This window comes from Pygoscelis adeliae, unplaced genomic scaffold, assembly GCF_000699105.1.
Source record: "Pygoscelis adeliae isolate BGI_AS28 unplaced genomic scaffold, ASM69910v1 Scaffold293, whole genome shotgun sequence".
Lineage (NCBI taxonomy): Eukaryota > Metazoa > Chordata > Aves > Sphenisciformes > Spheniscidae > Pygoscelis > Pygoscelis adeliae.
Window position 1 is genome coordinate 303,283 of NW_008824362.1, and position 15,117 is coordinate 318,399.

At 45.0% G+C, this 15,117-nt stretch overlaps 1 protein-coding gene across 1 annotated transcript in view; it reads left to right on the top strand.

Annotated features, from left to right (window-relative positions):
* The window catches only part of WRN (Werner syndrome, RecQ helicase-like), a 48,666-nt gene extending 33,821 nt beyond the window's left edge, over window positions 1-14,845 (top strand). The window contains exons 26-36 of the mRNA XM_009319871.1: window positions 624-699; window positions 841-914; window positions 2,517-2,598; window positions 2,888-3,000; window positions 3,930-4,044; window positions 5,477-5,602; window positions 7,394-7,556; window positions 8,638-8,852; window positions 10,301-10,372; window positions 10,930-11,067; window positions 14,725-14,845. Of these exons, the coding sequence (XP_009318146.1) occupies window positions 624-699; window positions 841-914; window positions 2,517-2,598; window positions 2,888-3,000; window positions 3,930-4,044; window positions 5,477-5,602; window positions 7,394-7,556; window positions 8,638-8,852; window positions 10,301-10,372; window positions 10,930-11,067; window positions 14,725-14,841 (1,291 nt within the window). The 3' untranslated portion in view covers window positions 14,842-14,845. The remainder of the gene's footprint in view (window positions 1-623; window positions 700-840; window positions 915-2,516; window positions 2,599-2,887; window positions 3,001-3,929; window positions 4,045-5,476; window positions 5,603-7,393; window positions 7,557-8,637; window positions 8,853-10,300; window positions 10,373-10,929; window positions 11,068-14,724) is intronic.
* Window positions 14,846-15,117: the final 272 nt, after the last annotated feature.

The following is a 15,117-nucleotide window of genomic DNA, read 5'->3' on the forward strand; positions in this document are numbered from 1 at the left end:
AGGCATTGCTGTGACAAGAAATAATATTAGAACAAGGCTCTGCAGTGCTGGCCTTAGGAGCCTGATCTGGTGTCTAGATTGTCTTAGTGTTGCTAAAGAATGTGTAAATCGGGGAATGACCAAGTACCAATTTTCTTTTGCTTTCTAATATTCTACTGTTGTGGCTCTTTCAGCTACTGTCTACAGGTCTTCTAGAAGGAAAAAAAAAATGCTTATTATGAAACAGTAAGCAATGGCAAAAGCTGTATGCTTAGTGCAAAGCAGAAAGTTGGTACTCATTTGTTTTCTGCAGTAATGTGAACTTCAAAATTGAATCTTTTTCAAGTGCTGTCACAAAAATTCCTTTTCTGTCACCAAAATCTTTCTTCCGTAAGACAAGATTCTTGTCCCCTGTTAAAGTTTTGGTATTAACAGGCTTTGAGGTCCTCGGTGTTTTTTCACAAAGAATGGTGATTATAATAATAATTTTTAAAAAAATCAATAAGTTTTGATTTGCCAAAGATAGCCCTGTACCAAGTTCAAATAAGTTTGCTTAGTAAAATGTCAATTTTTTTTTAAATGGCAGTGTCACTGTACAAATGACTTGGTCTGATTTGATTAAGATATAATTCGTTTTATTACAGCAGTAGACGTTTACATGGGCTCTCAGTGCAGTCCTCCCCAGACAAAAAAGGAGCAACGCAGTCACCAGTCAGGCAGGTCCGTCCTTGTTGGTATTAAAATAAAATAACATCTTGCAACTGTATCGTGGTGTCACAAATGAAGAAGTTGCTGCTCACAGCAACTTCAGTGGAAAGACTGGTAAATCAGCATTTGTTTGTCTTGTTCTGTTTTTTATAGATGTCTCTGTATGATATGTTTTCACATGAAAGAAAATGTACAACTCCTTCAAGAAGCAATAACATGCTTAACAGGTACAGTATTTTAAATTAAAGCAGAATTACCTAGTTTTGACTGTGTTAATAGGGATGCTGTTCCTAGGATGATCCTTTAAAACCAGCATTCTCCTATGTGAAGTGGTGGTGAAAATGTTTAATACATTAAAAAAAGTCACGTGCTTAAAACTTGCTGTACACTGCGTTATATTTCAAAGCATTGAACTATTACAGCATTTAACAGGCTTTTGCTGAATTTGACAGGTTGTGTATATTTGTAGTATCCCAGGCCAAGCAAGCTTTATGAACTGCTGAAGTGTTAACTTTCTCACTGGTGTTACTTCAAATCCAAGCAAGAGAAATAGCAAGTATTGATAAAAATGGAGCGATAGCAGGTTTATATTGGATACTTTTACTGGGCCCATGTTTTTTTCAGTCTGTCTTCTATGTGATGGTTGAAACTGTAATGCATTTTAACTTGTGATGATCTAAAAAAAAGAAACGGAGAATAGGCTTTTTCAAACAGTTTGCAAATAAAATTCAGGCAAAGAAGTGGTGAAGTTGTGACTCGCTTTTAAAGCTGGCAGAACTGAAGCCATGCCTTGTGCAGGGGCCGTAAGTGAGCGTGTAGGTTTCTGCCTTTCCACACGAGTCTGGAGAAGACTGAGATCACGCTGAGGCTCCCTCAGGTCAAAAGAAATAAAAAAAGCTGTTGCAAAAAGCAGACCAAGTAATTTATTTTCCTGGCTTGTGGGGTGCTTCACATTAAACCCACCTTGCATTTCTGAGCAGTTCGATTCCTCCTTCAGGCGAGCAGCCTGATTGCTGGCAGACGACAGGAAAATAGGTTATGTCACTTAAGCTGAATAACTGCCACTGTAGCCGTGTGAAGAAAAATCATTTTAGGGACAGCTGCAATCCAAAAGAAGCGTTACTTCACACTTTGCTTAGGAAAGGACGCTCTTAGTCCAGCTTGTCTGCTAACAGATACTGCAGTATAATCATAGCAGTCTAATTAGGGGTGAACGTCCCTAAGTACACGAGCCCACGGACTGGTAGCTGCGGTGCTGCTCTCTAGGCAGACGTGGCTAGTGGTAACATCAGCTAACTCTGCTTACCGCACAGCAGCTGTGTCCTTGTCACTGCTTTTGAAGTCATGAGCTCGTTTTGGCCAGGATTAATATTACCAGCCATGGGGCAAAATGTAAGGTGTTTCTCATGGGATGCTGTCAGAACGATGTCATGAATGGACAAATGCTTCTAAGAACACGCTTTTGTGAACAATATGGGAATCGGGCTGTTGACAGGGATATTGGTGTGCTTCTGGTTTTGTTTCCTCTCTTTTCACAAAACAGCAATTTCATCTGCTTGAGCTTTGTACAGTAAGAGGCTGTTTTTAAGTTACAGGACCAGACACAGAGGAGTTCTGTTACGTTAGGGATGCTGCTGATTCTGCCCCAACCAGCTCCAGTCCCGTATGAGTGCAGCGCTAGCACGAGGTGCCAGACCACAGTCTGACGACGCTGTCACGGAGCAAGCAAAATAAGTTGGGCTGCTGCTCTCTCACAGCCTTGTGCAAAGTTCCTGAATAAATTGATCTAATGCAAGGCTTGTTTCACACTTCCTTTTTTTTTTTGTTAGTGTTGCAGAGCACTCACCGGTGAAATCTTCTCCTTCCAAGCCCACAGAACCTGCTGTTTCATCCCGAGAAAAAGAACTAGAGGTAAGGTGGGGTTTTTTTTTTTGGAAGAGGGAGGATATCTGTGAATTGCAGTCAACCACAGTCATCCTGTATTGGAGCAGCTGGCTTGGGCAGTTCTTAATATTACGAAGATGTTTTGAATAGAAGTCCTAGAAGAGGGTTTAGATACGTTAAGACGGATTAATGGATTGCAGGGGTTTTGTATATTAGAGGAAAGATGAGGGAAGTTCTAACTTTTCCTCTCATATTAATTACACCTACGTGAGAGATGTAGAGCTGCTTCATGAGAATTTGGCTCTCTTCTTCACAGACTGCTCTGTATGGCAAGCTGCTGACTGCTAGACAGAAGGTAGCTAATGAGAAGGTAATTCCTCCAGCTGTCTTGGCGACCAATAAGATCCTGGTGGAGATGGCCCGAATAAGGTAAAGCCAGCACGCATACATGTTGTACAAACTGAGAAGGCTGCAAGCCAAGTCACAAATCCCCTTTCTGCTTCCGTTGGGAGAGTATGCCTCATTGGTAGAGGAGCAGCTCTTTTCCTGAGGATCTTCATTTGCTCTAATACCCTTGTAGACCCCTGACTGGTGTAAGTTAAACAGTTACTGACATCAGACTTGCTTCTTCATTCTAGTTACTATGGGAAAAAAAAACCCAAATGACAACTTTGCCTGTCTTAGTATCCAAACCTCCTGTTAGGCTGACCAGTCAGAGGAGGAGGGTGTATGTTTTCTACTAATCCTTACCTTTCCATCTGCTTCTATCTGATGTGTTTTAATCCTTTTAGTATGCCCTTATCCTGCTAAGGGTCACCTACTGGTCAGGGCCTGTCCCTTACCTTGCATGGGTAGCTCTATAGTTAACAGAATAAGCACAATTTAGTGTGGCTCTCAACTACTGAAAGGAGGGGAACAAATTCTTTGGGTTTTTTTCTCATTGTATGAGAGGGTGTTGTGGGGCAGCTCGGCTGGTAATGCATCTGAAGTGTCTTCCCCAGCTACTAAAAGGCATTAGACAACACTACTTCTGTAGTGCATATGTTGTTATTCCACGGAAGAGCTCTGGGCTTACGTGCTCTTGGGAGGTAAAAGCAAATAAAGATGGATGTGGTAAACTGATCCTCCAAAGTATTAAGCAGCAAACTTGAAGTTTTTGCTGTGGTCGAGCTTTATGCTTCAGAAGTGCGAACAGTAAACTTGATTAGTTGCGGAGGGGCGATGAGGGTACAGTAATAACATTTTCAAGTTTTGACAAATAGATCTGTAGTCCAAGCGCGTGTCATTCACAGACACTTGATGTTTCAAAGCATTGGCGTAGGACGCTTCCATGGCTTTTATTATTCATCCTAAACCAGGCCTACCAATGTTGAGAATCTGAAGAGAATTGATGGTGTATCTGAAGCGAAATCCACCATGTTGGTCCCTCTTCTGGCTGAAATAAAGGACTTCTGCGAAGTGAACGGTTTGCAGGTATGATTTATTAAAGTGTCTGCTACTTTGCAAGAGCCTTAAAGGCGTAATTTGGTCTGCAGCTGTCGGATGTCTCCTTCATAGTTTGTCCTCGTCACAGCTATTCCATCCAAGCATGGCAGTGTAACTTGCCAGCCTTGCATACAAACAGGCCTCCCAAATCTGAATGTGCTACTGGGCAATGACGTTGGGACCTGGCTGACGTTTCAGGTTGGTGTGGTCATCCTGAAAGTCCAGGGCATCCTTATAAAGGTCACCCATCTGGCCAGGCTGAGTGTCCAATAGGTGCCGTATTGAGAGCTTGCGGCTAGTTATTATGATTTGGGGCTGGAGGCCAAAGGTCTCGTGAATGTTCCTTCACGATGGGTTATTGACTCAGTAGACTTGGGGGGCAGGGCTTTGCTTCCTTTAAGTTTCTCCTTAGGAGACTGGCAGAAGAGCTTAGATTTCCAGCTGTTGGAAATACTCCTGTTAGTTCTCTTTTCACAGCTGATTTTCTTCTGTCTGAGACTTTCTGTAGAGTGGCTCCTCACCAGTCACTATAGTGAGAGACACCACTAGAGAGGGGCCATGGAGCAGAGGATTAGAGGAACTATGAAGCAGTTTTGCTTTGGGGATCTTAATTTCTATGTAAATCTACAGTTAAATGGATTTATCTAGTCTAGAAAGCAGGTAGAGCAGCAATACGACGTCTCTGTAATGCTTGAGAAGACTCTGTGGAGTCGTCTTACTGCTTCACAGACAGCTATTACAATCTAGGAACGAGGACCAAAAGCATTCCTGTTTTTTTTTTTTCTCAAGAAATCCGTGTTGAGCAAAAGATAAAAACAAATGGAGGTGTTTCCCATACTAAGGGTAGATGAGGCGCTTAGGGACATGGTTTAGTGGGCATGGGGGTGTTGGGTTGACGGTTGGACTTGATGATCTTGGAGGTCTCTTCCAACCTTAATGATTCTATGATTCTATGATTCACAGACAGCTATTACAATCTAGGAACGGGGACCAAAAGCATTCCTGTTTTTTTTTTTTCTCAAGAAATCCGTGTTGAGCAAAAGATAAAAACAAACGGAGGTGTTTCCCATACTAAGCAGCAGACTGAATACCGCAGTTTGTTCTGATGGAATAGTTTTGCATGTAATGAGCGACACCTAAGAAGTTGTGTTGACCTGGACACCGTGTTTCTGGTTGGGTTTTTTTGCAAGTCCCTTGGACAATCCCATGCTTGTTTTATTAAGAGGGGAGTATGTGTGTGTCCATCTGGATTCCCTCTTTGCTTTGTTTTTCTTTGGAGCATGGACTTGGGGGTCAAAACCAACCTCTATAGAGATGAATGACTCTATGTTACTCCTTGAGATAACTTCAGATAATGGGAGGGTGATCCATTGGCCGTCACTGGGATATAAGTCTTATAAATCCACTTTATCTCATTTAGACCGACACATTCCCCACATCTGGATCTAAAGATCAGAAAGAAGCATCTCCCTGGAAGCATACTAGAGCCCTCTCTTGCTCAGAGCGTATCACTTATGTGCTGTTCCAAGAGAAAAATCTCTCTGTGGTAAGCTTTTTTTCCCTGTGGAGGTCACTTCCTTTTTGAAAACTAATGGTGGGGATGTTTTGTCTAGAGGAGGGGGATTTGCAAGTTCTCTTAAACACCCTGCCCGATGCTGTGGCGGGGTTGCTTTAAAACACTGAGGCAGTATCTTCCCTGACAAATGGTAGCCCATCTAACTTACCAGTATGGACGGGTAAAAGTATGAAAACCTGGGCTGGCTGTGAGGTGGGATACAGCGAGATAAGTTACAGCTCCCTGCTGTTACGATGCCCGCACAATTTGGCAGGGCATCAGGCAGAAACGTTGCTGTTACTTCGTTGGCCCGTTTAAGTACAGTCAGGCAGCGTGCTTTTCTATTGCAGGCGCTAGTTCTGCCTGTTTCTGTATTTTTTTTGTCTCTTTTCACAGTCGTAAGGGCGTACAGGAAAAACTTGCTGATCCGTAGCCTGCTGGAAAGGACACAAGCATGGGGCTGTATATAGGTGTATCTTTAAGGTTAATAACCACTGGGATAAACTTCACTAACTCCGTTATTTGGTTTAGGTAGCAAATCCCTATTCCTTTGCCTATGCCATATCCCTGTGTAAGACTTGCATGTCAAGAAACAAAGCTCATGGAAAGATTCAATGCTAAACTAAAGTCTAAGTGCGAAGTATTATCGTGGCTTTCTAGTTCAGGTTTTGGCAAGCTGTGTTTCCTGTTAGGAACAAAAGTTGAGGACGAGTTACCCGTCGCGTCGAAATGCTACAGGGCATGTGGCTAAACTGGCATCACGCCATGTGCCCTGTGAAGATGAGCCTCGTGACCTGCTCTGATACAGCTTGCTTTATTGCTTTTTAATTCTACAGTAGGAAACGAAGTTGCTCTGAGTTTTTGCTTTGCCCCTCCCAAGACTATGGGTAAACCTTGTCAGATGGTCCCTAACTTAAAAGTGTACCTAAGGACTAATTAACCAGGAACAGTTGTACAGTTATTAACGGGTAACTTGATGCTCTGTAGCCACTAATCCTGATGATTATATGTGCGCTATGTGTATTGTCTGGGGAGAAATCAATAGAAGCTTGAAACCTGTTCTTTCGAGGAAGACAAGTAACCAGTTTGAAATCTCTCCTTCAGAAGTACCAGTTTAGGTAGATAAAGTTTGAAATGTTTTTTCTTCAAGGCAAATGTTTGAGAAGAATTCATTTAACAGGTGTGAAAATGAGGAGGAACTAGTTTTGGCGCTGTTATCCATGTTCTGCATAGATGTTAGGAATCAAACGGGCCACTGGAAGGTCAGGTGCATCACAGCTGCTTTGCAGGAGACATCTGAAGCTTTGACACAGAAATCTCATGAAGTAGGAGCTGGGTTGATGGACTGACTGAACTGAGGCGAGAACATCCGTTTCCTTTGTGGTAGAAATTGCTGGGATTCAGCTGCCGCAGGGCGGAAAGGGGGTGGTAGTGAGTGTTGTGACATGAGGCTGTAGTGAGCCTTTTGAGGTGGCTGTACAGCACCCTTCCTCTGTAGAACCTGTCTTCCTCTGAAGTAAGTTCAAGCTGCAGTGTTGCGTTCAAGCTGCAGTGTTGCATTCAAGCTGAGAAGTCGTAGCCTCGAGAAAAATGCTCTTTACAAGCTGGAAGAGAAATGAGGTAAATATTAGGAGTAACAAAGTGTTTTGGGGAGCTTCGTTGCACTATGTGCCAGTATCCCCTGATAGCTTTTTGGGAATGGGAGGTTGCCGGGTTTTGAGCTTTCAGTTTGTATTTCAGACACTTCTGCCGTCTCAATTCTTTCTGCCTTTGTTTCCCTAGAGGATTATAAGTGAGAGCAGATCTCTGCCTCTTTCTGAGGTTGGCGCTCACCTGTTCCAGGCGATGAGAGCTGGCTACCCTGTCAACCTGGAGCGAGCAGGTTTGACTCCTGACGTTCAACAGATCATTTCTGATGTTATCCGTAATCCTCCCATTGACTCGGGTGAGCATCGCAGCCCTTATCTGAAGCTTCTCATGACAGTGGCATACGGACGAAGGGAATGACAAACTGACAGCTCAGCTGCTTCTTTAGGTAGAACCCATCATTTCTGGAAGGCCTGTGGCTGTGGAAAGGCAGAGCATGGCAATGTCAGGATCATTGCTTTCCTTTCAAGGTTATGTTGTAAAATGAGGCAATCGTGATTATTAAAAAGCGAAAAAGCCCTTCACAAATCCTTTTACTCAGTTGTATGGCTGTTGAAAAGATTCAGGCATCATTCTGAACTCTGTATTTACTCGAGTATTTTTGGAGAAAACATCAGCCTGACAGTCCTCCTGTAAGTACTGGCATCTACAGAAAATACATTGAATAAGAGCTGCACAATTTCCCCGGTGCAACTTCTCTGCGAGATACTCGTTTATGAGGAGGAGGCCGAGAAATGCAGGAGAAGCAGTTCTTCCTCTTAACACTGTCATGTGGTGCCATGGGCTAGTTCAGAGGCTGGAGACAACCATGTACTGACTTGTGGTTCTGCGACTGGGCGACTTTAAGTTCCGTCTTGCCCTAGTAGTTTAATTTCTTAGGTTGGCAGAGTTTGCTGACTTGCTAGCTTCGTTACTCCTGTCCTACTGCGGATTCACGTGTCTTTTCAGCAGCAGTTAGAGGCTCAACCAGACTCTAAGATAGCTTCCTTAAATTTAGTGCCACGCTGGAATGGAGAACTGGCAGGGCGCTATATTTAAGAAAGCAGACAGGCTTTTCAGCCTGAGTTAGTATAGCCTTCCTCTCAAGAGAAAACGGTTGATCGGACATGCAAGTTAGAGGCAGGCGATTCTGATGTTTTAGACTATATTTGAGGACAGTAGGTTTGTGTGAGTGTGAATGAGGTGGGGATTTGTCCCATCAGCTCATGATCTGTTTTCTTATGAGTCAAACCCATATGTTTTATTTTTTGTCTTTTCCAAGCCTTAATCTATCCTATGGTTTAATGAGGGACAACTGATGTGTTTTACAATGTAAGAAAACTGAATAAGGGGCAAGAGGATTAAAAAACAATTAATATTGTGTTCATATTTTTTCCAAGACACCACCAAAATTCAAGCTATTAGAAAACTTGTTCCTGCAAATATTGAACTGTATCTCATCAGGATGACTATTGCGTTATTGGAGAAAGAGGATAGAAATAAGTCTCAGCATGGCTCAGGCATCAGAAGGATGTTGGTGTGGTCAGAAGGGCAGCAGGAAAAAACAGGAGCAGATGAAGCAAGCAGGGAAGATGCTTTGTGGAGTAAAACAAAGGTTAGTAAAAGAGGGTCTAAAACTGATTTTGTGAAAAGAAAGTTTCCTCTTTGCAGGAGCAGACTAAAAGCCCTTTTATGTTGTTGCTGTTTCCGGTAGTGCTTAGTGTCTCATCTTCACAATCCACCTTTCCCTCAGCTTTGAGTAGGCCTGCCTCCCTCTCCTCTGAGAGCAATGCTCAGAGCGGAATCAGAGGGTTCCCCTTGCCGAGTATTGACCTAGGAAGAAGGCTGCCCCTGTACAGCCTAGCTGTGACCTGTTAAACTTGTCGCCCGAGTTAATCTGTTCCTATGTGGGACTGTCGGCTCATCTCTAACGTAGTAAGTCCTGGACGTGCAGCCCAGGAAGATCAGGCACGTGATGGTCCACCACTGTAGACCATCAACAACTGCGGCTTAATAGTGGCCTCAGAGAGGAGGGAAGAACGCTTTCTGCTGTTGTCCAGCCCCTTGGGACGTGGATGCAAAAGGTCCCCTGTAAAATCCCAGGTTTACACTAGCCGGGGCAGTGGAGGAAAAAGCTGAAATTCCAAGTTCTCCCCAGTATGAAAACCTTTGGTAAGCTGGATCCTTCATAGCCACAAAGTCCAGTGTTCTGCCCTTGCCTGGCTTCTGTGCATCGGTAGCTAATCACCAACCTGATGTGGGAATAGTGCAGAAAGCCCTAAGATAGCAGAAAAGCTGAGAGAGTGAAAAAGCCAGAGGCAATGCCTGCCAGAAATGTCTCGCAGTCTTTCATGGGTTCCTCTGCTGCTTGAAACTGCTGGGCGTAGCTGTGATAACGAGAAAAGTGTCATGCCATAAGTCTGACTCACTGGGGAGAAATCTCAGGAAATAAGGAGCTCTTTGTGGCTCTTGGAGGAAGGCCAGGCTAGTCTTCTGAGCCCTCGGCTGGCCTCTCGGCGTCTCCCAAGCCCCCGTTAAGCACCTTGTACAAAAGGCCGCCCTGCTCTGAGCGGCTCCTGGTGGGAACGGTAAAAAGAAATTATAAACTCTAAATCCTTCTGCTGCCTGCGCTAGGATTTCATGTCTGTTCCTTACAGGGTTTGGGGTTGATTTCTTGAACTCTGGCTCAAACAATTTTTTTAAGCCTTGCCATTTTGCCAAATGGATTGTTTCTTGCATCCCTGAGTGCTGTTTTGTTTCTACGACGTCTGTGTCTGAGCCTTCTTTTTCCTGAAGTTGACCTCCTGGCAGTCTGATTGCGTGAGCTCTAATTACACTTTTTCCTGCTACTGTTAGCTGCTGGAGCTAATAACAGGAATTATGTGCTATTAGAAATCAAATTAATATTACACAAATGAGTAGACTGCTAATCCAAATAGTCTTTATTTACTTCTCCTTCAGAAGATATCCTGGTTCTAATAATTCGTTGTAGCAAACAGCTTTTAAATCTGCTAATGAATGTTCTTGGATTTTAACAACCTTACATTACTGCTGCTTCTACAGGGTAATTCGATCAATCCGACATTGAAGGAAGGAGCAGAGAAAACCCATCTGCAAGGGGTGCCTTCGGCTTCGGTAAACAGATGTGCTTACTGTGATAAAGCATGTGGTAGACTTGCCATTAGTGATGCCCTCGGTAACACCGACATGTGTAGTTGATCCAAAAATCTCAGCTTGGCTGTTCCAACCTATGACCAGCAGGCATTGTATAGAAATTAGAAGTTAATGCCTCTGTGCCCCCATGCCACTTTTAACTGACACCTTTGCTGTAAAAACACATTAGAAAACACAGCATTTCTGAGTCAGAAGCAAGTATTGCAAGTTCTCAGGGCCACGGGGATGAAGGAAGGGTTCTTCTCCACTACAAAAAAAAGTGCCCAAGTACAAGTTCCGCTTCCCTTGTGTTTGAAATGGATGTACTAGCTCAAATTTTTTTGTGGCAAAATGGACAAGAAATAGCTAGTCATCTCATTAAGCAGAGGTGTTGGAACGCTGTTTGTAATTACAAACTCATTTACTTCCAAAAAAACCCCTCCAAAACGCAGCCTTTGCTTTGAATCTGCTTTGTGCAGACTTAAGCTTTAATGTTGCGATACATCTAACAGCCTGCTTCCTTACTGTCCTATGGAAAGGCTGTACAGAGCGTGGATTACAGCCAGCCAGGCAGCAGAGGGGCAGCAGACCGCCTCAAGCCCATCGCCCTGGCCTCCTGGAATCAACCTGCCCGCAATCCCGATGAGGAGGAACTGTTTGCTGACTCTCAGCCGAAGGTGAGACCGCCCGTAGCTCTGCGCCAGGAGCAGAGCCCGGACCTGATGATTGGGGTGTCAATCTTGAAGAAACCAAAAGCCCAGCTTCTGTCTGGGTTCTTTACTGTGCCTAAAACCTTGGCCTGGATTGCCAGCCAACTTCTCGTGTTAATATCTTTGATATAGTGACAGCATGCTGCTTTAGGTGTCCTCGCTGTGCCTGGATATACCTCTCACAGCATCAGCCTGCTACAGAAATTTTCTTCCCCGGTACGTCTTGTCAGCCATCTAGTGGCAGATGCTTCCAACACTTTCAGAGGTCGTTTGGCTCCCTTTCCTCTTCCAGGTATAGGGTTGTGTGAGATTGTATGCCGATCCCATTAAGGATTGTTGCCCTGGTGTTTATATAAATGCAAGTTGTATGACCATACATCTAGTGTTTTTTCTAAAGGGAGCTCATGTGGCTCTGGCCAGCGCTACTTGCTGTACAACTCGCTTCAGTTCGAAGCTGGATGTTGATGTGAGTGCAAAACAGCGCTACTTGCTGTACAACTCGCTTCAGTTCGAAGCTGGATGTTGATGTGAGTGCAAAACAGCGCTACTTGCTGTACAACTCGCTTCAGTTCGAAGCTGGATGTTGATGTGAGTGCAAAACAGCGCTACTTGCTGTACAACTCGCTTCAGTTCGAAGCTGGATGTTGATGTGAGTGCAAAACAGCGCTACTTGCTGTACAACTCGCTTCAGTTCGAAGCTGGATGTTGATGTGAGTGCAAAACAGCGCTACTTGCTGTACAACTCGCTTCAGTTCGAAGCTGGATGTTGATGTGAGTGCAAAACAGCGCTACTTGCTGTACAACTCGCTTCAGTTCGAAGCTGGATGTTGATGTGAGTGCAAAACAGCGCTACTTGCTGTACAACTCGCTTCAGTTCGAAGCTGGATGTTGATGTGAGTGCAAAACAGCGCTACTTGCTGTACAACTCGCTTCAGTTCGAAGCTGGATGTTGATGTGAGTGCAAAACAGCGCTACTTGCTGTACAACTCGCTTCAGTTCGAAGCTGGATGTTGATGTGAGTGCAAAACAGCGCTACTTGCTGTACAACTCGCTTCAGTTCGAAGCTGGATGTTGATGTGAGTGCAAAACAGCGCTACTTGCTGTACAACTCGCTTCAGTTCGAAGCTGGATGTTGATGTGAGTGCAAAACAGCGCTACTTGCTGTACAACTCGCTTCAGTTCGAAGCTGGATGTTGATGTGAGTGCAAAACAGCGCTACTTGCTGTACAACTCGCTTCAGTTCGAAGCTGGATGTTGATGTGAGTGCAAAACAGCGCTACTTGCTGTACAACTCGCTTCAGTTCGAAGCTGGATGTTGATGTGAGTGCAAAACAGCGCTACTTGCTGTACAACTCGCTTCAGTTCGAAGCTGGATGTTGATGTGAGTGCAAAACAGCGCTACTTGCTGTACAACTCGCTTCAGTTCGAAGCTGGATGTTGATGTGAGTGCAAAACAGCGCTACTTGCTGTACAACTCGCTTCAGTTCGAAGCTGGATGTTGATGTGAGTGCAAAACAGCGCTACTTGCTGTACAACTCGCTTCAGTTCGAAGCTGGATGTTGATGTGAGTGCAAAACAGCGCTACTTGCTGTACAACTCGCTTCAGTTCGAAGCTGGATGTTGATGTGAGTGCAAAACAGCGCTACTTGCTGTACAACTCGCTTCAGTTCGAAGCTGGATGTTGATGTGAGTGCAAAACAGCGCTACTTGCTGTACAACTCGCTTCAGTTCGAAGCTGGATGTTGATGTGAGTGCAAAACAGCGCTACTTGCTGTACAACTCGCTTCAGTTCGAAGCTGGATGTTGATGTGAGTGCAAAACAGCGCTACTTGCTGTACAACTCGCTTCAGTTCGAAGCTGGATGTTGATGTGAGTGCAAAACAGCGCTACTTGCTGTACAACTCGCTTCAGTTCGAAGCTGGATGTTGATGTGAGTGCAAAACAGCGCTACTTGCTGTACAACTCGCTTCAGTTCGAAGCTGGATGTTGATGTGAGTGCAAAACAGCGCTACTTGCTGTACAACTCGCTTCAGTTCGAAGCTGGATGTTGATGTGAGTGCAAAACAGCGCTACTTGCTGTACAACTCGCTTCAGTTCGAAGCTGGATGTTGATGTGAGTGCAAAACAGCGCTACTTGCTGTACAACTCGCTTCAGTTCGAAGCTGGATGTTGATGTGAGTGCAAAACAGCGCTACTTGCTGTACAACTCGCTTCAGTTCGAAGCTGGATGTTGATGTGAGTGCAAAACAGCGCTACTTGCTGTACAACTCGCTTCAGTTCGAAGCTGGATGTTGATGTGAGTGCAAAACAGCGCTACTTGCTGTACAACTCGCTTCAGTTCGAAGCTGGATGTTGATGTGAGTGCAAAACAGCGCTACTTGCTGTACAACTCGCTTCAGTTCGAAGCTGGATGTTGATGTGAGTGCAAAACAGCGCTACTTGCTGTACAACTCGCTTCAGTTCGAAGCTGGATGTTGATGTGAGTGCAAAACATGATGCAGAGAAATCATTATTCATGGTCTGGTCAGTGTTAGGTAGGGATAACTCCTAAATAGCGCAGCAGCTATCTTATTTGAAACACTAAACGCACTGTAATGTTATCTTTTCGATTGCTGGTGATAGCTTCAGCGAACTTCCAGAACATCAGTTCCACGTAAAGCCCCTTTGTTGCAACACAGGAACAAAGCACGACCAGTGTAATGGTCTCTGCACCCTTCCTGCTTCACCCAAGCTTGGGCTGGGAGTCCTGGTGTTGTGCGCACTACCTCTCGATGTACGCACTGGAGCAACCTCTCTCCTGGCTGTAGATGGGTCCTCCTGATGCGATTCCCAAGGGCGGCTCGCCAGCAGTCTTGTTCGTCTCGAGACGAACGTCTCGACAGCGATTGGTCTTCCGTTGTGTAAAAACCTGTGGTTGAAGGATGACCAGAAACCCATTCATCTCCTCGCTATAAGCTCTTCCAGAAATTCATGGCTTTATGCTGCCCTAGCATCTCTTCCCACCACAGTGCAAGAGATGCACCCAGCAGTCAGGGAGAGCGCTGTATGTTCAGACTCTCCTTGGGGGACATGAGCCCCGAGTGAGTCCTGCAGAGCTCGTGACCTTTGTGAGGAGAGGGAGGGAAGAAAAGGGGGCCTTGCACAATTGGTTGTGCGTTTCAATCCCTTTTTCTCAAGCAGTGAGCGGGGAAGGCAGCAGGAACTGCTGCTGTGTCACCAGCTTGGGGCATCCACTTCCAGCCCCTGCCTGGCGGTGTGTATTTTTTCACAGGTCACACTGAGGAGCTGCAGTTTTTTCACTTCTTGTCTTGACAGTTGGGGTGGCTTTGGTTTGTGTTGTTTTCCTTAAAGGTGATGTGTGAAGGTCAGCGTAACATTTGCGTCCTGGCACACCGCTGTTGTTTCTGGCCAAATGTTTCCCAGCTTGGGTTCTTCTCACTGCTTTAGCTTGATTTTTTTTTAAGTTGCTCAATGATGTAAAAAAGGTGTTGCGTTTAAGGGAGACATAAGCCTTCCGCTAAACAAGTAGACAGTTCACATCTCCTGACGAGGGTGACTTTTTTGGGGTAGAGCTATAACAGTGTCGCTGCTTGCTTTTCTCACACGTTTATTTTCCTCTTCCAGAGCTCGCATCCCCCTTTTAAGAGGAAGGTGCCGGAATGGTTTGGAACCTCGGCCGTGCCAGTTCAAACCCAGATGAAGAAATCCAAAGCAGAGACCACAAAAGGGCTTTTTCGTTGAATTACAGAAACTAAGATAGACATATATGTATTATTTTTTTTTTACCTTGCCTCCCGCTCTGGGGCTCACTTCATGCTCAGAGTACTGCTTCCCGGGCCCTGGGTCCCCACCCCTGCTTTCCTCTTCCTGCCTCCGCCTGCCTCTTCTCTCATCTTCCCGCCGTCAGGCGGCAGCGACTCGCCCCTCGCACGGCGCTTATGCTTTTTCACTGTGTGAAATTCGTTGTTTATTAATAAACAACCCCGTCCCCGCCTCTCCGTGTCGCACTACGGTGGC